We start from the raw sequence: 25612 nt of genomic DNA on the forward strand, positions 1-25612 counted from the left end.
GTCAGTGGCTATAGAGAGAAAAATCTCATTTAAATGTATGGTTGGCTGGAAAGTCCTCCATGAACTCAAGCAAAGTGAAATGTACTATGTTCTGGGATGATCAGCTATGAATAACTTTTCTATTTTCAGCAATGCAGTGATTGACAACTTCTCTGATGATGAAAAATCCTATCCATAACCAGAGAAATAATTGATTTCTCTGTATCTGTGTCCCTGTATCTGAATACAGATTGAAGCATATTCTTTTTTAAAATTTATTTTTCTTGAGGGTTTTTTAGGGGGTGGGAGGGAGATCTATGTTTTCTTTTTACAACATGACATATGAAAATGTTTTGCATAACTTCACATATGCCTTCTTAATGGGAACAGGGTGGAGATAAGCAAGAGAATCTGGAACACAAAAGTTTTTTTTTTTAATGGTATTTTATTTTTCCAAATACATGCAAACATAGTTTTCAATATTCATTTTCACAAAACTTTGTGTTCCAGATTTTTCCCCTTCTCCTCAACCACCTCTCCCTTCCCAAGACAGCAAGCAATTTGATATAGGTTAAATGTGTGCAATTCTTCTAAACATATTTCCATATTTGCCATGCTGAGCAAAAAAAAAAAAAATCAAATCAAAAGGGGAAAAACCCATAAGAAAGGGAAAAAGACCCAAGCAAGCAAACAACAACAAAAAGGTGAAAATACTATGTTTTGATCCATATTGTCTTAATAGTTCTCTTTCTGAATGTGGATGACACTTCCCAACCCAAGTCTACTGGAATTGCCTTGAATCATCTCACTGTTGAAAAGAGCTGAATCCATCACAGTTGATGATCATGTCTTCTTGTTATTGGGTACAATGTTCTTTTGGTTCTGCTCACTTCATTTAGCATCAGTTCATATGAGTCTTTCCAGACTTTTCTGAAATCAGCTTGCTCATCATTTCTTATAGAACAAGAATATTCCATTACATTCATATACTAATTTATTCAACCATTCCCCAAGTGAGGGACAATTTCCATGGAACTCAAAGTTTAAAAAATAAATGTAAGAAATTGTTTTAAATGTAGGTGGAGAAAAATAAAATAAAATAAATAAATAAATGTGAAGTTAGAAGCCCAATTACAAAGGGAGAAGGGAGAAAATGAAGCACAGCATCGATGGTTTTTTCCAGGTGTTTGTCTGTGAATGTGGGAGGGGAAGGAGGAGGAAATGTAAAATGATACTTGGAGGGTAAGAAGGATTCAGATGCAGGTGTTTAAAGGATGAAAACAATGTGAGGATGGGTTAGGCAGCAGAGAAGGAGATTTAAAATTGGAGAAAGAGAAATGGTGGTCAGGGACAAACTCCTGGAAGAGAATGAGAGGTGGAGATAGGGCTGAAGGGAGGGCCACAAGTGGGATAGCTGGGCTTGGGCAGGAAAAAGTTAATATCTTTCTCAGAGATGTAAACAAAAATGAAGAAAAAAGGGATTTGAAGTATAGAATTAAGCAAAAATAGCTGCTTGAGGTGGATTACCTCTATTTCCCCTTTAGAATATGAGAGTTGGAGGCAAGTAGAGACAGAGGTGAAGGTGTCTTAAGGAGAGAGTTTGAAACAGATTCTGTGGGGCAGACAAAAGTAATGGAGAGCCTGTCGAGATTGATCAGCTAGTGTTAATTTGTAGTGGACTTAGAAATATCCTGTGACTTTCCCCAAGGTTATTTATAAAGAGGTGCAGAGAAGGCAAGATGGTGGGGATAACCCAGAGAGGGGTTTGGAAAGGCACAGCAAGGATGGGAAAAAGGAGCAGGGAGTCAAAGGGAGACTTTCCTAGTGTGTTACTGAACTTGTTGACTATTACAGGGTCAAGCTTTTGAAGGAAGGAATATGATCCAGAATAGGAGTAATACACTTGAAAAGTGGGTAAAATGAGGGATTTGACTAGAGAATAAGATTAAGAAGAATAACAGCTTTTAAGAGAAGTGAGATAGAGATTAAGAAAGATTTTAGTCTAAGAGAGGAATATTAAAGTTCTGAACCATGGAGATTTAACATTCATGGATATTAGAGAAATTGAGGGCATTACAACAGTCTTCCTTGTGTCTGAGTGGGGGAGGAAGGTTGAGAGAGTAATGTTGGAAGCAGAATTTGAACTTAGGTCTTTCCTAATTCCAAAGCAGGCTCTTATCACCATGCTGCCTCTCCAGTCACCATCTTTTCAAAGAATTTTCATAGAATACAATTTTATTTTTAAAAATAAATATAGAACATTGAGCATGTGGAGTTGGTCTCCTTGTCATAACTGGGAAGAATTCTCTGCTTCCTAGAGGGGATGGATGATTCAGGCATTCATATCATATCCTACCCCACCCCCCAATTCCTGAGCCCCAAGAGTTTTGGGTATGACTGGGCGGACCCACAGGCATCCTAGGACTGGGGCCTTCTTTCCAGTCCTTCCTGTCAGGGCTCTGCTTGCATGCAAAGGAAGGAATCCCTTGGAATCAACCCTAATTTCACCAGTCAGGATTAAACTTCCCATATTGGATCACACGTAACACATAACAATACTACTTAGGTAATATTGAATGTTACAGCTTCTGATGGCATCTTACTCCCCTACTAGACTATGAGCTTCATGAAGTCAAGGACATCTTAGCTAAAAAAAGTTTAGTCTTTTTTATCTCCCTCAGTGCTCAGTAGAGTACACAGCATGGTTGAATAACCTTTGAATTAATTATGCATATAGTTATCTATTTTTATATCTAATTCAGAACTAGACTGAGAGGATCCCCAAGGATGGGGACATGATCTTATTTAAACTTTCAATCTCCTGGGGTCTCCATTCTTCCTCCATATAGTGGGCATTTGAAAAATGTTTATTCTATTGTATTTCTTCTTCTTAGAATTCCGCCATTTGTGTTTCCCACATTTGGGTTGAGCATTGTCCTCTCCTGGCTCTCATTTAAAGGAAAGATTCCTTTTTTGGAGAAGAGGCATAAACAAAATTTCCTACTTGAGAGAGAATATGTTTATCTCCTAATTTCTTAGAAATGGGCGGAACCAGGAGTTTAGGAGCAGGAGAGGAAAATCTGGGAACCAGTTGGATATCCATCTAGAGGAAGCAGAGGGGGATGTTGCAGTGGAGAGAAGCAAAGTCAAGAAAGGTTGCTGAATTAACACTTTCCCCTTATTCTTGGGGGGAGTGATATCTGTACTTTCTGGAATCCCTCTGTGCCTTTCCCCAGTATTTGGGATCCTTAGCTCCATGAAGAACCCACTCCAAGAGTCCTTCATCCTTTCACCTTTAAGAATTCACGGCCCTGCTTTTCTTCTTCTCCAGGCCAATTTCTAAATGCAGGTAAGGAGCACTTCCACGGATGAGGGTACATCAATCTCCTCAAAGAGTCCGTGGTCTGAGAACGTATTTGGGGCCTTCTTCAGCAGGGTCTGAGCATGACGAAGAAAGAGCTGGTTTTGTCTTCGACCCAGATTCCTAAGGGCTAAAATGGCAGCCACGTGCTCCTGCCTGCAGAGAAGGGAACATTGAAAGAGTCAGAGGATCATGGAAGGAACCTTTCAAATTTCCTAGTCTTTCATTTTACTGATCTCCCATAATGGGAATGCTTTTCCTCTAAGATTAGATCCCCTCTACTTCTAGCTTCCTTTTGTCTTCTCCCATTAGATTATAAGCTTCTTGAAGACAAGGACTTTATTTCTTTTTCTTATTTGTATCCCCAATGCTTAGTACAGTGTCTGACACATAGTAGGAGCTTAATAGCTATTGAATTGAATTATCTCTAATTTATGCTGTCTATAGCTTGCTTCTATATAGTTGTTTACTATATAAGTAATAGTAAAATTTAAAATAGTAAAAATAGTAAATAATAATAAAAATAGTAAAATTACTAATACTATTTCTAATAGTAAAATAATAGTAAATTTACTATTTATATTAGATTGAGAGCTCCTTGAGAGAAGGCTCTGTCCTTTGCCTTTCTTAATATTCCCGGTGGCTGGCACATAGTAGGTGCTTAATGTTTATTTAATGACTGAGATGGGAAGGGAAGCCAGGAGATTTTTATAGATAGTCTTTGTTCTTCAACAGTAACAGCGGAAGATGTAACATAAACCAAAGCATGTATCCCCTGATAACAAGTTTGCAAATGACACAAAGTTAGGAAGGAAAAAGGATCTATTAAATGCCTACTATGTGCCTGACAGACAGGTAAATGGTGCAGTGGATAGGGTGTTGGGCTAGAAGTTAGGAAGAGATCTTCCTGAGTTTAAATCTGATCTAAGATACTTACTGTGACCCTGGGCAACTCACTTAATCCTTTTTGCCTCAGTTTCCTCATCAGTCAAATGAGCTGGAGAAGGAAATGGCAAATTATTTTTCTTTGCTAAGAAAAACCTAAATGGGGTCACGAAGAGTCAGATGTGACTGAAAATCGACTAAAATGTGCTTGATATTTTACAAATACTATGACACTTCCAAGACCCATGGAAAGTAGATACTATTGTCAACCCTATTTTCCTATGGAAACTGAGGCATACAGAGCTTTAAGTGACCTGTCAGGGTTCCATAGATAGTAAGCATTTGAGGCCACATTTGAACTCAGGCCTTCATGATTCCAGTTTCAATGCTCTATCTACTGTGTCATTTGATTGCTTCCTTGGGAGGTCTAACAAATTTTAAAATTCAACTCCAGATGCAAAAATGCCTTCACAATTCAGAAGGAGGGGCAAACCTAATAAGATGTGGCCTCCCTAAGATCATGCAAGCTCTCTACTGGAGTGTCTCGTACAAATATAGGAGGGGGAAGATGTGGTCAGAGGACAGGTCATAGGAAAAGCATTTGTGGTTTGAGTGGTCTGCACGCTAAATATGAGTCAATGGTAAGGCATGGTGCTCCGAAGAGCTACAGTTTCAGATTGCATTAGCAGAAACATCTTTTATAGTAGGGCTTCTTAAAACTTTTTCCTTCTGATGCTTTTTAGCCGGAGAAACTTTTATGTGACCCCTATGTATATAAACATTTAAAACAATTATACAAATAAAAGATTTACTGATAATAAGTCAAATTTCATGACCCTACATTCCAGTTCTGAAACCCCATCTATATGATCACAAGGCATAGTTTAAGAAGTTGGGCTTTAGAGAAGAAATTGTGGCTTTTTGGGTAAAGAGCCAGGCTCCCAGTTAGAACATGTGGGTTCAAGTTCTGCTTCTAACACATTCTGACTCTATGAGGATGCACAGCTTACTTAACATGTCAGGATCCCGTTGAGGTTGACTATAAATTGCAGACTTGTAAAGATAGAGGAAGTTTCCTACACTCCCTACAGGAGAAAGGTTTGGAGGGAGAGAATACACAACCATATACATATACATATATATTGTAATATATCTGATACATGTGTTTATGAAGTACTTGACTTAGTTAGAAATAGTGTGTCATTTGACACAGTGATGAAATCATCTATCCGGAACAATAAGAATAAGGGATATGAGAGTCCTACTAAACTCTGCCTTGGTCACAACCCATCTGGAGACTCATATGAAGTTTTGTACATCACATTTTAGGAAGTATATTGTGGCGAGCTAGATTGAATCTAAAGGAAGACAACCAAGATAATCTGGAGAGTAATTGAAGTGATTTATCTTGGAGAAGAGAAGGTTTAAGAGTAATATGGTCTATATTGTACCTAGGATATACTATAAGATATTTAATATGAATGGGAATGCCTGCTATCTAGGGAAGGGGGTGGAGGGAAGGAGAGGAAAATTTGGAACAGAAGGGAGTACAAGGGATAATGCTGTAAAAAAATTACCCATGCATATGTACTGTCAAAAAAAATGTTATAATTATAAAATTAATTTAAAAAATTTTTTAAAAAAAGAATAATATGGTCATTTTCTTTAAGTATCAGATAGCTAAGGACAGAGTGTCTGGGCCTGAAGTCAAGAACACTGATCTTCCTGAATTCAACTCTGGCCTTAGATATCTATCAGCTGTGTGACCTTGGACCATGCAGTACCTTTACCTAGAAAACCCCAAATGAGGACACAAAGAGCTGAATTTAAACCGAATTCTTCAGACTACAGAGTTAGCTGGGCAGCTCAGTGGATAGATCACTAAGTCTGGTCAGGAAGACTTTGTATCTGTCTGATTCTGGGCAAGCTACTTAGTCTCTCAGCCTCAGTTTCCTTATCTATAAATTGGGATTAATAATAATCTACATTACAGGATTGTTGGGAGGAGCAAATAAAATCATATTTGTGAACTGCTTAGTCCTGTGCCTGGTACATTATAGATGCTTAATAAATGCTTCCTTCCCTCCTTCCTTCCTTCCTTCCTTCCTTCCTTCCTTCCTTCCTTCCTTCCCTCCTTCCTTCCCTCCTTCCTTCCCTCTTTCCTTCCCTCCTTCCTTCCCTCCTTCCTTCCTTCCTTCCTTCCTTCCTTCCTTCCTTCCTTCCTTCCTTCCTTCCTTCCTTCCTTCCTTCCTTCCTTCCTTCCTTCCTTCCTTCCTTCCTTCCTTCCTTCCTTCTTAATAGTTTGCAAAGTGTTTTACTCATTGAAATCCTGGCAGGTATAGTTAGTACAAGCAAAAAGCCTCATATTAATGCTTGTTGCTAAATATGAGTTCAAGGCTTTGGACCTCATAGACTTATACTACCCATGGTGTTTTCTTGGCAAAGACACAGGGATGCTCTGCCATTTCCTTCCCCAGTGGATTAGTAGAAGCTATTATTAAATAAAGAGAGAGTTATTGCGTGGAACAGAAATACATTTGTTCATATGGGCTCCAGAGGGGAAAACTAGAAACAAGGAGAAGCAGGGGAATTACAAGGCAGATTTTGCTCAATACAGGGAAAAATGTTCTAATTAATCAGATCTGGGGAACAGTGGCTAGTCTATCACAGTAGATAGTGAGCTCCCTATTATGGAACTATTGGTATAGAGGCTTGATGAGTCCACATTAGGAAGGCTATACAAGGGATTTCTGTGGCGGTGAGGCAGAACTAATTGTATTTACTCAGAAGGCCCTCCCTGGATAGGAGCTCTGGGTTCTATTAAGCATAAAGATGTTTATTCCCATGGGCACTTCAGGCCTGGATTATACCTCTAGAGTAACAGAGGGAGGAGATTTGAGAAAGCTCAAAAATGACTTATTCTCATAAATCAGGAACAGGCCAAATGCCCAGAAGCACCCTCCATATCCTGTGGAAATCTTATAATCATAGAATTGAAAGAGAGCTTCAAAATCTATCCAGTAAACACCTCCATTTTCATTCTTTAGAGACTGAGGCTGAGAGAGAAAGCATGATTAGCAAGGTAACAAAGTGAGGGAATGGCAGTCAGGACTCCTAGCTCCCAGGCCAGGACCTTCTATTGACTTTGTCCCTCTGGATGGAGCAGCATCCAACCTATAAGCAAAGGAATGAGGGACATAGAAGGGGAAGAATGATATAGAGATGAGACTCTTGGATATATAATCAGAAGATTCAAATTCCAGGTCTTGATGTGCTAACAATAATTATTACTACCATGTATTTTTTGCAGTTTGTACAATGCTTTTTCCCCCAAGATATTTTTATAATAACCTTATATTTTTCAAAATATATGCAAAGATGCTTTTCAACATTTACCTTTGAAAAACCTTGTGTCCCCATATTTTTCTCCTTCCTTCCCCCCTCCCCTAGACAGCAAGTAATCCAATATAGATTAAACATGTTCAATTCTTCTAAACATAATTCCACATTTATCAGGATGCACAAGAAAAATAAGATCAAAAAGAAAAAAAGAGAGAAAATAAAAACCAAATAAGTAAGCAACAACAAAAGGTAAGAATACTATCTCGATTCACATTCAATCCCCATAGTCCTCTCTCTGAATGTCTGCACAATGCTTATTATTATTATCTCATTGGGGCAGCTAGATAACGCAATAGAATCAGGAGGACCTGAATTCAAATCCAGCCTCAGACATTTAACACTAGCTATGTGAGCCTGAACAAGTAATAACCCCAATTGCCCCCCCCCAAAATGAACAAAAATACAAATATTATCTCATTTTATTCTTGGGAATTAGGTCCTATTATCAATCTGTTTTAGAAATGGGGAAACTGAATCAGACAATGATTAAGTGACTTGTTCAGGGTAATGTAGCTACAAGACCATGGACATGTCTCCTGTGCTTCTGCTTCAGTCTCCCTATCTATAAAATGAGAGAGAAGGCCCAGAGAGGATTGTTGAGGTTTCTTACAAGTTTAATCTTCTGTGCTAGTTGAATAAGAAGTACCCTTGGTTCTAAGGGCAGAGTCTCTTCTCTCCCTTTGATCAGAGACTGATTCTCCCTCAGACTGGGCACTTCCTCAAGGAATAAAAGCTCCTTTCCTTCTTCATTCTTCTCCAACTCCCAAGACCAGGGGCTACCTAAAGCTAGATCATATCACTGCCTTCAGACTAGGGGGCTGTCAGGGGACAGAAGATCTATGGGAAGGAGGGCAAGAAGGACTTCCTGAAAACAATAATGTGCCTGCCTTTTTGGAACTGTTAAACTGAGTCTATGACTTTTTTTTCTTTTTCTGGAGATGAGGAGAGGTTCCACCCTATCTCTGGACCAGAAGTTGCCTCCCTTCTTTGAACAAAGAGGTGCCAATCTGGGAGATGTATGCCTCTCCAGGGAAAGCCGTGGCCATGCTGGGACTGCATCACTCCCTGACAATGAACTGTCCAAAGTTCAAGGGGAAGCACACTGGATTTCAGCTCCCATCATCCTGTTCTGATTTTATTTACCCACTATGCTTCAAGCTCTCTCTATATGTGAGGCTGCAAAGGGAGGAGTATGGGGTGGAAGTCAGGAGCTGCCACTAAGCTCCATTTTCTGGACTTCCCTTGGCTGGAAAAATGATGATAAATTCATCTGCCTTGCCCTGGCGTGAGAACCAAGGGATCCCTGGATGGTAAAGAGGGCTGGGATGGAGGTGATCAGCATGCAGGGGTGAAAGAAGTATCGAAAGATGTGCCAGTTCAGGGGTCCCACTGGCTGTGATGACCCTGAGGAACCTCCAGATGCAGGACAGCACTGACCTGATGTCCGGGTAACCCCTGATGAGGGCTTCAATGTGTTTTTTAATGTCCTCTTTGTGGGTCTCTTTCAGGATGTCTGAGATGCAGGGGATCGCCAAACCCAGCCAAGAAGCTTCTGAGCCCTGGGAAGACAAGGAACCAGATATAAGGAAAAGGGGTGAGCATGAAGAAGACTCAGCCTGGAGTCAGAAAAACCCATCTTCCTGAATTCAGATCTGGTCTGATGCTTATTAGTTGTGTGACCCTGGGCAAATCCCTTAACTCTGTTTGCCTCAGTTTCCTCATCTGTCAAATGAACTAGAGAAGGAAATGGCGAACCACACCAGGATTTCTGTCAAGAAAACTCCAAATGGGGTCATGAAAGGTTGGACATGGCTGAAAATGAGTGAAATACAGCAAATTCTGACCAGAGGCCAACCACACCGCATTAGCGACCGAAGGAGATAACTTTGGGCAGTACCAGACTTTGAAAGGTGAAGCCAATGGCTTCCGATTCCTGGCTCATCTTGTGGGCACTGGCCATTCGGTCTGCTCCTCGAAGCCGTTCTCGTGGCTTCAGCACATGGGCCACGTATTCCCGAATCACATAGCAGTGCATTTCCTGAAGACACTCCTGGGGGAGGAATAGAAGAGTGGAGGTCAGCCTCAAGGCTCCTTCCCAGCTTTTTGCCTCCCAGTCTTTTCCATCTGAGTCCCCATGCCCTCCATGTGCCTCCCCAGGACCATCCCCAGGGCCACCTGACTGTGGGGTTGAGCCAGGTGCTTCAGGTGCTTGGCAAAGGTGACTGTCTTCTCCATGATCGGCTGTAGCTTGTCGGTAGTCAACCAAGCCTTGTTGCCCACATCCTTGAATAGGACCTGTGGGGGCAGAGAGCGAACCACTCACACCCTTGTTCTCCAGCGCAGAGGACTGTTTGATCTGACTCTTCCAGTACATTATGACACCCACCCCCACATTCTAGGGCCTGAGACAGTGCCATGAAGAGGTTCTTCCCCACCTCTCCTAATCCAAACCCTTCAGGACCTCAGGCACCTCATTCCTTCCAGAAAGCTCACTTAGATCCCACATCCCACTCCTGCTCTCCAAACCTTCTTTGCCACATGATATATATCCTTTAATGTATGTAAATGGAACATTCGTAAAGCATGCATTGCTGCCTTTATTCCAGACAAATGGGCTCCTGGTTACTCTGTGTATTCCCAAAAGCCAAGCCTTCATTTCCTGAACAGACTCTAGTTCATGTTCTCATTGCTGAGCCTCCACCTCCCCCACGTTATTCTTCCTTCTTCACCTTCCCTACAGGTGGGGCCAGAGCACAATCAAGATTTTTATAAAGGATTTTTGACTGGCAGGAGGCTGAACTTTCTGATGCTATTCACAATATCAAGGCTGAGTTACAAACTTTGATTATTTTTGCCAGCAAGCAATTAGAAGTTGAACAGATGTCATCTGGCTTCATCTTGTTTTGAGACTTAGTTAGTGCCAAAGAAGAGAAAGAAGTTTTACAGCATTTTTTAAAGAATAAGCATAGAGAAAGAAGGTGAAGTTTTCTGTGCTCAAGTGCCATAAGGTTGATGAGAACTACAAGACTTGCTGTCGTCTATAAAATAAACTGAAGAAGGGAATGGCAAACCACTCCACCATCTTTGTCAAGAAAACCCCAAATGGATCACAAGAGTTGGAATAGAAATGACTGATTAACAATAAAATGACTGGTGTTCTCACCTGTCTAAATTTAGACCTAGAGATCGACATAAGTGGATATAGATGCATATATAGATATATATATTGTATATAAATGTCTAATTCTTATATTTTATTACATATAGCAATATAATACACATACTATAATGATAATATATTATCTATTTTATAATACAAATAATAATATGCATAATATTTAATGTGTATGTGTAATTCATATATAGTAGATACATATATAATGCATCATATAATATGTGCATGAACATAATGTATACATTATGTATTATATATTATACATACTATAATGGCACTAGCTGAAGACTCAAAACAAGATGTGGTGTAGAATCTTTCTGAATCACTGGAGTTGAGTCACATCTGTTCATAATAGCATACAATTGTATGCTATTATACATATTGTTAATATAATGTATATATTAATATAATTATAATGTATATAATTAATATAATATACCTGTATTCTTAATACATGATATTTATTTATAGCTAAGATATATACATAATTGTGCAAAGACTTGGCAACTAACTGGATATGGGTATTGAAAGGTGAAGAATCAAAGAGAACGCTGAAGTTCTGAACCTGACTGATCAGGAGAATAATTGATTAGTCAAAGGAATAGATGGTCCCCTTTTCCTAGGCTATCTCTTGTTACCCAGTCCTGGTAAGCTTGAAGTTTTAGTTAGAATTGGCTGCTAAAAATCTCTGGTTAAGACTGATGCCGCAAAATAGCTACAATTCCACCTTTCTCATCCTGAATAGTCCTTCCATTAAATTTTAGGGACTTCCCATTCTTTTGCTACTAGTTCATGCTCCTTGGCCCTGATGTGAAAGCTTCATTGACAGACCTTTTGCCTAAAAGCCCTATGTAAACCTAGGCCTTGTACCTTCCACTGTAGGACAGATCTCAATTTTCATTTGGGCTCCCAGCCAAAGAACACTGCCCTGTAAATAGGAGTGGCAGGGTTTATGTTATTCTATCCCTGACTATTCATCTGTCCATACCCACTTAAAGCTTTTGCTTGACTATCAACAGACCATTCCAAACCAGCTAGTGTAGCCCTATGCCAATCATTAGAATTCAGCTTCCTTCTTAATTTGCATGATAAGTAATAGTGCCTGCTACAGGAAGATAGGAGGGGATTTGGTAGAGAAGATAATAATCTCAGTTTTGAACAGATTGAATTTGAGTTAACAACAGGATGTACAGATATGCAGCAGGTAGTTAGAGATGTGGAACTAGAATTCATGGGAAAGTTTATTGCTGAATATATAGATCTGGGATTTATCTGCATGGAGATTATTATTGAACCTATGGAAGCTAATGAAGGTGAGAAAAAAGAGAATGAGAGAAAAAAGAGAGAGGAAAAGAGGAGATGAAAAGAAAAGAGAAAGGTAGATAAGAGAGAAGGAGGAAGGAAGGCAGGGAGGAAGAGAAAGGGAGAGAGAGAGAAAAGGAAAGAGGGAGAGCAAGAGAGAGAGAGGGAGAGAAAGAGAGGAAGAAAAAGGAAAAAAGAGAGAGAAAGAGAGGGAGGGAAGTGGAGGGGGGTGAGAGAAAATGATTATAGAGGAAGGGGAAAAGGGAAGAGTACCTAGGGACTAAGCCCTGGGAATACTTATATTTAGAAGAGATAGATGGATACATAATCAGCAGAGGAGACTTGAGAAGGTGCTGTTAGGATAGCCAAGAGGAGAATTTAAGTTAAGGAGGTTGGGGTGGGGTGGAGAGAAGGCCTGGATGAGCTGATCACTAGAAATCTCATGATGCCCGTTAACTCAAGCTGGAATCCCCACACCTTCCCAGTTTCCTTAGCCCCCTCTCTCTTCTGATTGGAAGAAAGAAGAATATAAACTCTTCTCAAAGCTTTCCTTTATAGAGGGCAGAACCTAAACTTTGTAACTTATTCTGCTTCCCCTGTACAGTTTGCTTGGTCTGAACTCCTTGGAACATGATGCTTTGATTGCAAGAATCCCTTGGCTTCCCTTTCCCCTCAAGTTTTCTAACTTCCTTTTGTGCTTTGTCTTCCTCTATTCAGCTGTGCTCTTTGATGGTAGGGACTGCTTTATTTATATCCCCAGTGCTTAGATCAGTGCTCATAGTAGGAGCTTAATAATAGTTTCAAAAGCTACAGAGAATTCAGTGAGGAAAAGAATTGAGAAAAAGTCCTTAAATTTAGCACTTAAGATACCTCTGGTCACTTTGGAGAGAATAGGTAGCAAAAACATGTTGTATGGAGTTAAGTGAATGGATGATGTGAAAATAGCAAGTACAAGCAACTCTAGGAACTTGGCAGTCAAAAGGAAGGAGAAATGTGAGGCACAGGATGGTAGGGTCAAGTAAAGAGTTTTTAAGGATAGGTGAGACTTAAGCATTTTTGTAGATAGCTGGGAAGGAACCTTTCATGATGAGAAAGAAAGAGAAAATGATGGATGCAGGGAGCTTCCAAAGGAGGGGATATGAAAAAAGGCATGTGAGAAGTGACTATTTCTTCCTGGTATTAATAATTATTCAATCAGAACCAATGGGGTTTTTTTTTCTGCCTTTTCTACTTCCTTATGCAGAAACCAGCTAGCATGGGAGATCTCGCTTAAAGATTTACCTAATTTATCTAATCAGAAAGTAAAATAAAATTTAAGTTTGGGTTAATAAAATATACATTCTTGCTTATCATAGTGTTTGCTCAGACAAGTCTGGGAAAATGTGGATCCTCCCTTTTGTCAGACAGGTGATATGAAAATTGATGAATCTCTCTAAGCAAGACTCCGGTGGTCCAAGTCATGTACCCTAAGACCCTCACTGGAATATAACTCAGCCTGTTGTAATGTTTACTTTCTCATTGTTAACCAATCAGAATTTATCACCTTCAGAGCATATACTCTTTGAAGGGCATATAAACTGTGAACTCACCTCCATGAAGAGTCATGAAGAAATATGGCCAAATGACCGTCCTTTTATTACTAAATATGTTTATTATTGTTATAATAATAAACATTATTAATAAAATAATTACCCAGAAATTGTGTCTCTTGGAATTTTTAAAAATAGTCAAAGACACCACAAAGGGAGTTAGTTTTGGCAAGAAGAGAAATTTGCCTCATTCTCAGAGACGGGGCAAGTGGAAGAGGATAAGTGGAGATAGGCACATTTTGGAACATGGAGAAGGGGAGAGAACAGCGCTCACAATGGATGACCTCAACCTTGTCTGCCAAGGAAGAAACAAAGTCATATATTTAGGGTAGAGATCATAGGAGTGTATTTGGAAACTTGAAGAGAGAGAACTTTTGGGAACAGATTTTGTGGCTATGTGACAAAGGTAGTTAAAAGGATTGCCACTCAGCAGGGAGGGCCCACTTCTCATAATGGACAAATGTACATTGTCTCTTATAGTGCATTCTCTGATATACTGCTTCCTCTTATACTATCTCTTCTCCTATGCACACTCCTTTTGGATACCACTTCTTGTCACGTGGCCTGGGCAACTTCTCCTTTTGCCTCTTACAAAAGGGCTTTTTGTAATGAGTTATGATGAGAGGAAAATGAAAAACTTTCCCATATTCTCCTCCATCTTTCCCAAAAAGTCCCTGCCACTTTTCCGGGTCCTCCACCCTGGCCTTTGTCAAAGATCATGTGGATTCTGGCTGGTCAGCAATCTCATTGCAATCCTGCTCATTCCATAGGCAAATCTACCTGTGTGTCCTCAAAGTGACTGTCTGCCTTTGTCTTATACTATATTCTGTGACTTCATTCAAGAAACCAGACTGGTACTGTTTGTGGAAGGTGTCTGAGTATATGGATAGAGGATAGGATAGGTATAAACACATACACCCAGACACACACATCAAAATTAGGACCAGGTGGTACAGTGGATAAATGCATCGGTTCTGGAGTCAGGAAGACCAGAGTATGAATCTGGCCTCAGACCCTTATTAGCTGTAAGCTTGAGCAAATCAGACCAAATCGCTTCCAAAAACAAAACAACAGCAATGAAAATTTGGGGGGAGAAACACTCTGGACAACAAGAAAACTAATTTCAGTCACACATTTGACTCTTTAATAGGTACTTTCAAAAACTAGTTATTTGAATTTAGCATATTCTATTGTAACCAGCAACAAGATTATGTGATGATCAACTGGGATGGCCTTGGCCCTTTTCAATAATGAGGTGATTCAAGCAATTCCAATGGACTTGTGATGGAGAGAGCCATTCATGTATACACAGAGAGAACTATGGAACTGAATGTAGATAAAAGCATAGTATTTTCAAATCTTTTTTGTTTTTATTGTTTGTTTGTTTTTTCTTCATGTTTTTGGAAATACATTTAGAAGAGCTACACGTTTTTAACTTAGATTTACTTGCTGTCTTGGGGAGGGATGTGGGAGAGAAGGAGGTAGAAAAATTTGGAACATGAGGTTTTGCAAGGGTGAATGTTGAAAACTATCTTTGTATGTATTTGGGAAAATATAAAGCTATTATTATTATTTAAAAATAAATATCAATGAATCAAAAAAAAAAAGAATTTAGCATGTTCTTTTTCTCTCCACAACAACTATTTCTATGATACTTTAAAGTTTTTGTTGTTGCTCAATCACTTCAGTTCTCTCCAACTCTTTGTGATCCCATTTGGGGTTTTACTGGCAAAGATACTGGAATGGGTTGCCAATTCCTTCTCCAGCTCATTTTAAAAATGAGGAAACTGAGACAAATCATTATGTGACTTGCCCAGTATGACCATACAGCCAGTGGGAAGGCAGATTTCCTACCCCTACCTTTGGAGGAGCCAGTGTGCATGAATGTAGAAAGCCTCAATCATTCTATCCTATGGCCAGGACAGTGTCTGAGGAAAAGAAAATATTTACTCAAGACTTTTCTGGATCTGTTCTATTCTTTAAAGCTCAACTCTGGGGCAACTAGACAGCACAGTGGATAGAACACCACCCCTGAAATCAGGAGGACCTAAGTTCCAATCTAAGCCTTAAGAGTTAATAGCTGTGTGACTCTGGATAAGTCACTTAATCCCAATTGTTTCACCAAAACCAAACAGACCAAACACTATCACCAACAACAAAAAACAAAACTCAATTCAATCCCCTTCTCCTCCAGGAAGTTCTCAGCTCTCTTCAGTGATCTTCCTCTCCTCTCCATTTTTTCACTTTCCTTTGTTGCTGCTCCTTATTAAGTACTGAGCCCATGCAACAGTGGAGAGTCAGTTCCCTTTTCTTGAGTAGGAGATTTGGCTCTGCCAAGCTGAGAGCTTCCTGATGGCAGAGCCTAGGTCACCCCTTCCTCTCTTTCCCAACTTTGGACTCCCTGAGAGCAAGGTCTAGTTCTCCTTTTTCTCAGATTTTGGGTTCCCTGAAGACAGAATCAGAATTTGCTCCCTTTCTGTCTTCCTTAAACAAAGCATATTTGAGATCCAAATTAAAGTAAAATTGGGAAATACTAACAAAATAAATAAAAATAATATAATAGGACATAAATAAAGTTAACATGTGGTTTTCTAAGTCAATATGTAGCCTAAAATCATGTTTATATAGTTTTAGTGACCTATTTCCATATGATCCCACTGGAGCAGATGAGTCTAGAAATTTTAAACCCAAGGCCTTACCTGTGTTTCTCGATGCAAATGGACCAACATTTGCTTTTTGAACCTGTTAATCACCTCAGACAGAGTTGTTCCCACAGTCTTAAAGCTGCTCATGAACTTGACAGGTAGGTTGGTCCTGGAGAGAAAAAGCCAGGAGCAGGTGAGCTTCTTAGAACTGGTCAGGGAGCAGGACTCTGGGAAGGGGAGACGGCCTCCATGTCCATTCAGTGAGACACTCTTCTGTACTTTGTGGTCTGTGATTGCCACCCCTTTTATCCTCTGGAAACAATGGCCCAAACAGCAAGCCTCATTGAATATTAGACTTTGAGGTTACTGGGTTCTAGATTTAGGGCTGAAAGGGATCTCAGAATTTGGTTAGTTGAATTTCTCCATTTTACATGAGTTCCTTTTATCTTCTCATAACTGCTCAGAAAACTGATGTTAAATCATTTGCCCAAGATCCCAAGGCCATTGTAAGTAGCAGAACTTAGATGTAAACCCCAGTTCTCTTATTTCAAATATAACAGTGCTCTTTTCACTGCCCCATGTTGCTTCTCACAATTATTCAAAGCCTATGGAGGCAAAAGAATGCAATGAAGTGCACATTAATTTTCTAATCATAGCTCTTCTATGTATTAGCTTCTTTGATATTGGGCAAGTGGAGCCCCCTTCTTTGAGACTACACTTTATCTAAGAACTTTTGCTGCTTATCTCATAGGGTTGTTGTGAGGAAATGCTTAAATTCTCTATAAACAAAAAACTATTATTGCTATTTTATGTTTGGGGAAACTGAGGCCCATAGAAGAGAACCGACTTGCTCACAGTTATAAAGAGAATTATAACGCTGGGATTAAAATCCAAATTTGCTGCTTTGAAGGCCTGGGCTCTCAGCCTTACCTGGGCTGCCTCCAAATAATCTTGTTAATTGTCACTGTTAAAGGTCTGGGAATGGAGCTCTGAAGGGGTGGGAGGTAAAACCTGTGGTCAGTTTTGATGGGGAGAAGAAGAAAAGAGAAGCGACCTGGGCAAGGGCTATAGTGGGTACCACTTGAACTCTGAGTGTACCACAGACAGGGAATTTCCTCCCCATCTCCCCTCAAATGTAGGGCCCTGGATTTCCCAGAAAGAAATTGGCTCCAAGGCTCCCTAATCTTCCCCTGCTCTGAGAATGACAATGCTAGTTTCATGTCCATCTGTTTGCCTGCCGAAGAGGGAGGGCACTGGGCTGGAAAATCCCAGAATTGTAGGCTTGGCTCAGCTTTAAATGATTGTTTTGGGGTGGGCCTGGGAAGCATGTCAGAGAAAAACCAAAAGGGCAGCTGCTAGCTGGAGGAGGAGGAGGGGAGTTTGGCATGGCCTGCTCTGTGGCTGATCTGGGCACCACACCATAGAGTGTAGAATGGCAGAGCTGGAAGGAGATAGGAAGCTATCTTATCCAACTTCCTCGTTTTGTGGAGGAGGAAAACAAGATTCACAGGGAGAGATAACCAGGCCAAGATAATGCAGAGAATCCCTGGCCAAATTAGACAACAAGTAAATAGGAACAAGATTAGGTGGGACAAAATGAAATGAGAAGCAGAGAAGCTCTCTCCTTCAATCAGTCAGGCAACTAAGAAGCACTTATTAAGCATCTGCTGTGCTCCAGATGTTGTACGAGGTGCTAGCATAGAAATGACAAAACAAGAGTCCCTTCCTTCAAGAAACAAGAGACACGCCCAGCTCTAGGTGTGTATAAAAAACAAACTTAAGATAACCCGGGCATCTACCGCTAGGAAAGCCAGAGGAATGCCTTCCGCAGAAGGTGAAGATGGAGCTGAATCTTAAGGAATCTAGGGGTTCTGAGAGGTGGAGATGAAGACAGAGAATATTCCAGGCAGGGGTGACAGCCAAAGGCAGAGAGATGGGAGATGGAGCAGGCTAGATACTAGAGTAAGTAGAGGGGTGGGGTATGTAAATCTGGAAGGAAAGAAAGGGCTACATTGTGAAGAACTTTAAAAGCCTAGCGGGATTCCCTATTTTGTTCTAAAAGTAATGTTTTTGGAATTTATTGAGTAGGGGATGATGTAGTCAGACCTGAGTTTTAAGAAAATCATTTTAGCAGTGGGGTGGAAAAGGGACTGAAGGGAGAAGAGACTGTAGTCAGGAAGACTTGAGTTGGTTTCAGATACTTACTAACTGTGGGCAAGTCATTTAATCTAAGAAAGAAAGAGAAAGGAAGGAAGGAAGGAAGGAAGGAAGGAAGGAAGGAAGGAAGGAAGGAAGGAAGGAAGGAAGGAAGGAAGGAAGGAAGGAAGGAAGGAAGGAAGGAAGGAAGGAAGGAAGGAAGGAAGAAATCTGAAGCAGAAAACCAATTAGGAGACCAATCCTTTAGTCTGCTTGAGAGATGATGAGGGCCTGGACTTGAATGGTGGCTGTATGATTGGAGAGGACAAGTTGTATCAATAAAAACAAAACTGGACAACTGAATGGATATCCTTTGTGAAGTAGCATAAGGAGTAAAGAATGGTGATGACCTTGACAAGTAATGGTGACATTTCAGAAGGGTGTGTATCCTAGAGGAAAGAAAGTTCTCTTTTGGATCTGTTTGAGTTTAAGATGTGTATGAGATATCCATATATCTCCAATAGGTAACTCATGATGTTGGACTAGAACTCAAGAGAGAGAAATTGAGACTGGATATATAGATCTTGGAATCATTTTAAAATCATAATAATTAAATCTATGGAAAATAATGAGAGATTGAGACAGAAAAAAAGAAAGAAAGAAGAAGATACAGGAAAAATACTTGGAGCATATTCCAAAGTTAATGGATGTGGCGTGTCAGAAACAGAAACTTGAGAAAGCATTTCTTGGGGACTTCTTGTGTTCATGAATCATGGGACCAAAAGATCACAGAATTAGTACTGGATGATGACACCTAATCCAAATCCTCCATTATAAATGAGGAGACAGGTTCAAGATCACATAAGTGCTGAATACAAGAGACAATAATCGAACTCAGACCCCAATTTCCAGTCTGAACAGAGTTCCTAAGGACTTTGTGCTCTTTCCAGTGTCCTTCTGTATCCAGGTGACCACCACCTATTTTGCTACTTAGGCAGCCACCATGCCCTATGCCCCTTAATTTTATATAATATAGTATGAGCTATGTGACCCCAGACGAGTCACTTAATGCCTCATCTGTAAAATGAGCTGGAGAAGGAAATGGCAAACCGTTCCAATATCTTTGCCAAGAAAACCCCAAATGGGGCCATGAAGGTTGGGAAATGACTGACAACAACAACAAAATGTCATTTCTAAATCCTATGCTTTTGAAGGCCTTAATCTAAAATGATTGCCTGCTTTGCTTATTCTCTTGACCACTAGAGAATTTCTGTACTATGTACATCTCTACATTCAATCCACTGTTGAGCACTGGCTTGGTTACCTCCAATTCCCAAATTTATTCCCCTCTTTATAGACACATTACCACCCCCTCATTCAGTTTCTTTTTACCTAATTTTCTCAAAGCTTTCTAGATCGCCTCTCCTCCCCCTCTGCTGCTTCTCCTTCCTCCTTCCAGAGACTGCTGAAATAAAATCCTGGCTCTGAATAACACCATGTTTCTGCTTTGCATGCCCTTCTCCTCTAACTAGACTCTATGCATTCCAAATCCAGGACTGGGTCTGTTTCTCTAGTCTACTCCAGTTGTGATCTTCCTGAAAGAAGGATCCAGAATGGTGTCCTTCTACAGTCCCCCCTGTCTAAAACTAGGAGCATGGGGATTTAAAGACCTCCGAGTTGCAGATTCTTCAATCCAGTGATTCTTAGTATTGGCTGCATCAGTGATTCCCAGTGGTCTTCTGCCATCTTGAGGTCTGGACTTGTATTGCAAGTAGGGGAAACCCCCAGGAGTCAAGAAATTGAGATTAAATGAAGACTTTAGGAAGCTGCTTTTTTGGGGGCAGTGAAAGTGGGGGGAGGAGGACAGAAGTGGGACATATGATATATTTATGAGATCCCTAAGCAACAGCCCTGATGGTATCTCTATAGGAGGTATGGGTGTAAAGGAATTTTTATTTAAGTTTTAAAGTAGAAAAAGATCTTTTTAGAACACCCACTTCATTTTAGAAATCAGGAAACTGAGTCCTAGTGAAAGAGAATGACTTGTACCATTAAGTAGTAACTGTAGAAAAACCCAGGTCTTCTGGCTTTGAATCCCCTAGAGGGATGGATAAAATCTAGTCCCTTATGCTCACAAGCTAGTAGACAAGCAAGAACTGGGAAAAGAATTGTAAACCTCACCAAAAGAGGGGGTCAGCAAGGAGAAATTGGAAAAAGTATCAGATGGAGAGTGAGGGAGTCTGGGTTTAAGTTCTACCTTTGCTCCTGGCTCACTTTATGACCCTGGGCAAATTACTTCCTCTTTCCAGGTCTCAGTTTCCTGATCTGTTAAAGGGGGATTAAAAATCCTTGCATGTCTTCCTTCGTAGGGAGTATTGTGGAGAGAATATTTAAAAACTTTGAGTGCCATAGAAATGGGATCTGTTGGCAGAGTAATTACCAAATGGGTTAAAAAATCCCAAGGAAAACCAAAAGGCACCTTTCTCTCATGCGCCTTCATTCCCTTGCCACAAAGTTGGAGACATGGGGATTTGGACAATTTACTTTTTTTGTGAGCTGCCTTTTCTGGACCTCAATGTCCTCATCGCGAAGTGGAGATCATTGACTTAGAAGTTCTTTCTAACCCTAAATTCTGTGGTTCTTGTTCATGTGGTACAGGTTCAGAACATGAGCCAGACAGGATTTGAGAGATCATATGAGCTGATGCTCTCTCATTCTACAGATCTGAAAACGGAGGCAAGAGGATAAGAAGGGAGTTAGCCATCATCACAAAGCCAGCAAATAGCAGCGTCAGGATTCAAACCTACATCTACTGACTTAAGTCAAGTGCTTTTCTAAGACACCATGTCCTCTTTCATGGGATGAATTCCTCAAACAGGGATAAAGATAGAACATGAGCGAGCTCTCTGGCAAGGCTTGGAGGCCAATCTTTAATGATTTCAAGGTGGGGAATGATGCTAGCTTCTAAGAGCTAACTGCTTTCTAGGGGACTTTGTGGGAAGAACAATCTACCTTCTCTGTCACTTCATCCATGTCATTGGGTGGCTGAGCTATCAATTAAATATTATCCACATCTGGTATTGTGGTTAGAACTGACCAGGTCTTTCTTATCTTCCCTTGTCTGGAGCACCTGCCTATGAGCTTCCATATAGAAGGGGCCGCCAGGCCACGGCCCAAGTCTGCTCTGCCTCTGCCTCTGCCTTTAGAGTTAATATCTTTCATGCAGAGTTGTATGGAAAAGACATGACAGTTCCATTTCTTTGCTCAACATGCTGCACGGTATCATTAACGGCATATTACAGATGATGTTTAAATAAATGAAGATCCTTGTCCAAGGTCACTGAGTGAATATTTGTCAAGGCTGAGGAAAACAGAATCTTTGATTCTCCACTGAATTACCCTGATGAGAGATAAATGAAAAGGAGGGAAGGAAGGAGAGAGGGTAGAAGAGGGAGAGACTGGAGCATAAAGCTGAATCTTCATCCTCTATTTTCTCTGTTCCTACATCCATTCTTCATACTTCTGTCAAAATAAGTTTCCTATTGCATAGAGCGAGTCACATTTCTGCTAAAAAAATCTTTGCTGGCTCTCTCCTGAATGTCAATATAGACTCTTCCTCCAGATATTGGAGGCTCCATCTGGTGCCGGCCTGCTTTTCCAACTTTATCTCCTATTACTTCCCTCTACCTATGGCACCCCAAACAAAAGCATCATTTCTGTCCCCCAGATGTGATCAGCCCTCTTTTGCCCCCAAGCTTCTGGTTACACTATCCCCTGTGTTTGGAACCCCCTGTCATCTCTCTCTATGTCTGTCCAGTTCCTAATTTGCAATTTCTATTCCTATTTAAAAATCCCATTCAAACATTACCTCCTCCTCCAGGAAGCCTTCCCCATAACATTTATCCCCAACTCCTTCCAGAGACTGCGTTCTGCCTCTCTCCAGTATATTAGTATTTCAGATAAACAAGTCCATATCCTTCTATCAGATTGCAAACTCGATGAAGGCGGGACCGTGGCATGCCCAAACCCCACTGTTGAGGATAATGCTCTAAACAAAAGAGCTGCTTAGTGGAAGATGACTTAGGTGGGATTTGGGCCTTAGCCAGAGACTGACCTAACTTCCTCCCCAGCCACTAGAGTGTCTCCCCCTAGAAAGTGAAGCCTACTTTAGCTCCTGGAAGGCATTGATGTAGGCACACAGGTAGGGCAGGAGCAGGGTCTGATCTTTGGCAGAGTCCGAGTCCAGGAACTTCTTTTCAAACCTGCACGGGGAGAGAGGGAGAGAGGGGGAAATCCTGACGGCTTAGCCAAATTAGGAAACAAAGAATCAGAATTTAGATTCAGAACACAAGTGAGAGACCGTGTAACCCAACTACCTCATGTTATAGAGGAGGAAACTGAGACAGAGAGGAGGGCCACAGACAATGTCAGAGCCAGTATTCACCTGTGGGTCTCAACTCCAAACCCAAACTTCTTAACATGATATGTTATGATATGGCATAATACAAATGCCTAGGGGCATTGGTAAAACAAAAACAAAAACAAATATATATATATATATATGTGTGTGTGTGTGTGTGTGTGTGTGTGTGTGTGTGTGCCTTTCAAGGACTTCCACCCTGCTGGGGAGAATTGGGGCTGGTAAGTAGAGGTGATAAGCAGGAGGGGATGGGCTCGGGCAGATGGACAATTTCCACATTCTAGAGGTGGGGCTTGGACAAGAAAAGAGAGCATTCTGTCCTTCCACAGGTACATTTTTCCATGTTAATGTCTGTCACACAGAAAAAAAAAATAGGCTCTGGTCCTAGCTCTGGGGCTAATTTTCTGGGTGACCCTGAATGAGCTTCATCCCTTTTCTAGGTCTCAGGTTCCTTCTCTCAAAGTGGGGACATCCTAATTCCTTTCTTCTCAGGGTCGGTAATTCTCACACAACCCTGAAAGGGATTTAGAAATAACAGGGACCTTCAAGCTAAAATAGTCCAATGCCTTCATTTAAAAGGGAGGGAAAAGAGAACGGAGGGGAGGTTCAGACCCAGATTCTTTGATTTTTAAAATCCAGGTTGATTTCCAAGGACCTGAAGAAAATACAAGTATGGTGGGTTATAATAACTGTTTTAATCTTTAATAGGTGAAGAAGAAGAAATTGCCCCAACCTTCCCCCAGCCAATCCCATTGTGGGTCTCCCGTAGACCCTTCCCTAAATCCCAGGAAAAAGGAAGACTCCATGGAGTGTGGGGATGGGGTGGAGAGTAATTCCCCCTGTGAAATTTGGTTTCAAGCACTTGTGTCTAAGCTTGAAGCAATTCCTCAGGTTACAGATGGGAAAATTGAACTTTGAGGCCCCAGACTTCTGGGGTTCTTAGTAATAATTTCTCTTTCCCACCTACTCCCTCCCAAGGAAAGGTGGGAGTCCTGGCTTTAGGAAGTCTTGGGCCAAGCCCTCAGCAGAGTAAAGGGCCCAGTCTTTGGGGGGTGTAAGACTGACCTGGGGATGAATTCATTCAATGACTTCTCCAAGATCTGTAGTGTGGTAGCCTCCAGCCCCGAGGAGATGGCCCGGGCTGTGTTCACATGCTCCCCAACCAGCTGGGAAGGAGGCCAAGGGAGTAATGCAACAGCTGTACCTGATGTACCACCATATTTCCTCCCCCTTCAATCTATCTTTTATGATCCACTACATTAATTCTCCTTATATATGGGTCTGGTGACATCACATCCCTGCTCCAAAGTCTATCACTTACAGAATAAAATTAAAATTTCTTAGTTTTCCCAGGTCACTACAATCTGGAGTCTTTCTACCTTTCCTGACTCATCTTCCTTCCACACATTCTAGATCTAACTCAACTGACCTTCTTTGTCTTTTACAACATGCCCTATACTCTCACGCCTCAGTGCCTCCCTCTTCCTTTTCACTTGTTGAATCTTTTACATGAACTCATTCATCACTTAAAGTTAAACTCTAATGCTATCTCTTCCAAGAAGAGCATCCTTGATTCCCTTCTCTACCCAACCCCCTTCTCTACTTACCTTTCCATTTTTAACTCTAATCCCATTCTCCCAGGAACAATCTTGTGCTCAGATTTCACTTTGAATTCTGCTTTATATTTTGCCAATTATACATATTGGGGGAGCTAGATAGATGGTTCAGTGGTTAGCGATCTGGGAGTTAAGAGGCCTCATTTTCCTGGGTTCAAGTCTGCCCTTAGACACCTACTAACTGTGTGACCCTGGACAAGTCAGTTAACTCTCTTTGCCTCCGTTTCTTCACCTGTAAAATGAGCTGGGGAAGGAAATAGCAAACCATTCTAGTATTCTTGCCAAGAAAACTCCAAACGGGGTCACAAAAAGTCAGACATTACTGTAAATGACTCAGCATCTCAACAAAATATACTTACTACGTAATATTGTGTGTTGTTAAATTTATATTTAAATCATATTCTTCTAGATTGTAATGATGGGAGAGACTGGGTTATTGAAACTTTGAATCTTCCTCAAGAGCAAGCATTTTGCTCTGCATATAGATGAGGGACTTAAAAAAGGTTGATGATGGTAAATAAATTGAATTCCTGATTACTTACACAGCGCCCCTTCCCCTCCTCCCCAGGAGAGACAAATTGGTTGCCAAAACTATGTCCTTTTCTCAAATTCCCAGCTGTCTCTGATGATCCTCAGTCATATCTCAGAGACTAGTCTAGTTCTTATCCCCCCAAAGACTCTAGGATTGTGTGACTTAATGTAGATAACTAAAATTTCCTGGCCCTGGAGGCAAGAACATGGTGCTCCTCATCCCGAAACCTCTGAAAAAAATTTTGATTTTTCTTAGATTCTCACTGTGCCAGCATAGACACAGCATAGAATAATAGCTGGTATCTATGGAATACAACTTAATGTTTGTAAAACCCTATATGGATATTACCAAATTTGTTCCCCTTGAAAACCATGCAGAATTATTGCTATTTTGTCCCCTTTTTACAAATGAGAAAATTGAGGATGAGAGAGGATAAATGACTTGTCCAGGGTCATACATCCAATATTTGAAGCAGTATTTGAACTCAGGGCTTCCTGATTCCAAATCCTGAGCTCTATCCATTGGCCATCCAGCTGCATCAAGATGCTATAAAGAGTTTGCCATTGGAAG

The 25612-nt window shown here is 40.8% G+C and overlaps 1 protein-coding gene across 1 annotated transcript in view; it reads right to left on the reverse strand.

The window, feature by feature from the left end:
* Positions 1-274: 274 nt before the first annotated feature.
* Positions 275-25612, reverse strand: part of EXOC3L4 (exocyst complex component 3 like 4) — an 85470-nt gene continuing 60132 nt past the window's right edge. Inside the window, exons 7-13 of the mRNA XM_074291197.1 lie at positions 23960-24060; positions 22641-22736; positions 16393-16507; positions 9803-9922; positions 9525-9677; positions 9065-9186; positions 275-3496 (exon numbers count right to left, since the gene is read on the reverse strand). Coding sequence (XP_074147298.1) covers positions 3319-3496; positions 9065-9186; positions 9525-9677; positions 9803-9922; positions 16393-16507; positions 22641-22736; positions 23960-24060 — 885 coding nt within the window. The 3' untranslated portion in view covers positions 275-3318. The remainder of the gene's footprint in view (positions 3497-9064; positions 9187-9524; positions 9678-9802; positions 9923-16392; positions 16508-22640; positions 22737-23959; positions 24061-25612) is intronic.

This window comes from Sminthopsis crassicaudata, chromosome 2 (assembly GCF_048593235.1).
Source record: "Sminthopsis crassicaudata isolate SCR6 chromosome 2, ASM4859323v1, whole genome shotgun sequence".
In the NCBI taxonomy this organism is placed as follows: domain Eukaryota; kingdom Metazoa; phylum Chordata; class Mammalia; order Dasyuromorphia; family Dasyuridae; genus Sminthopsis; species Sminthopsis crassicaudata.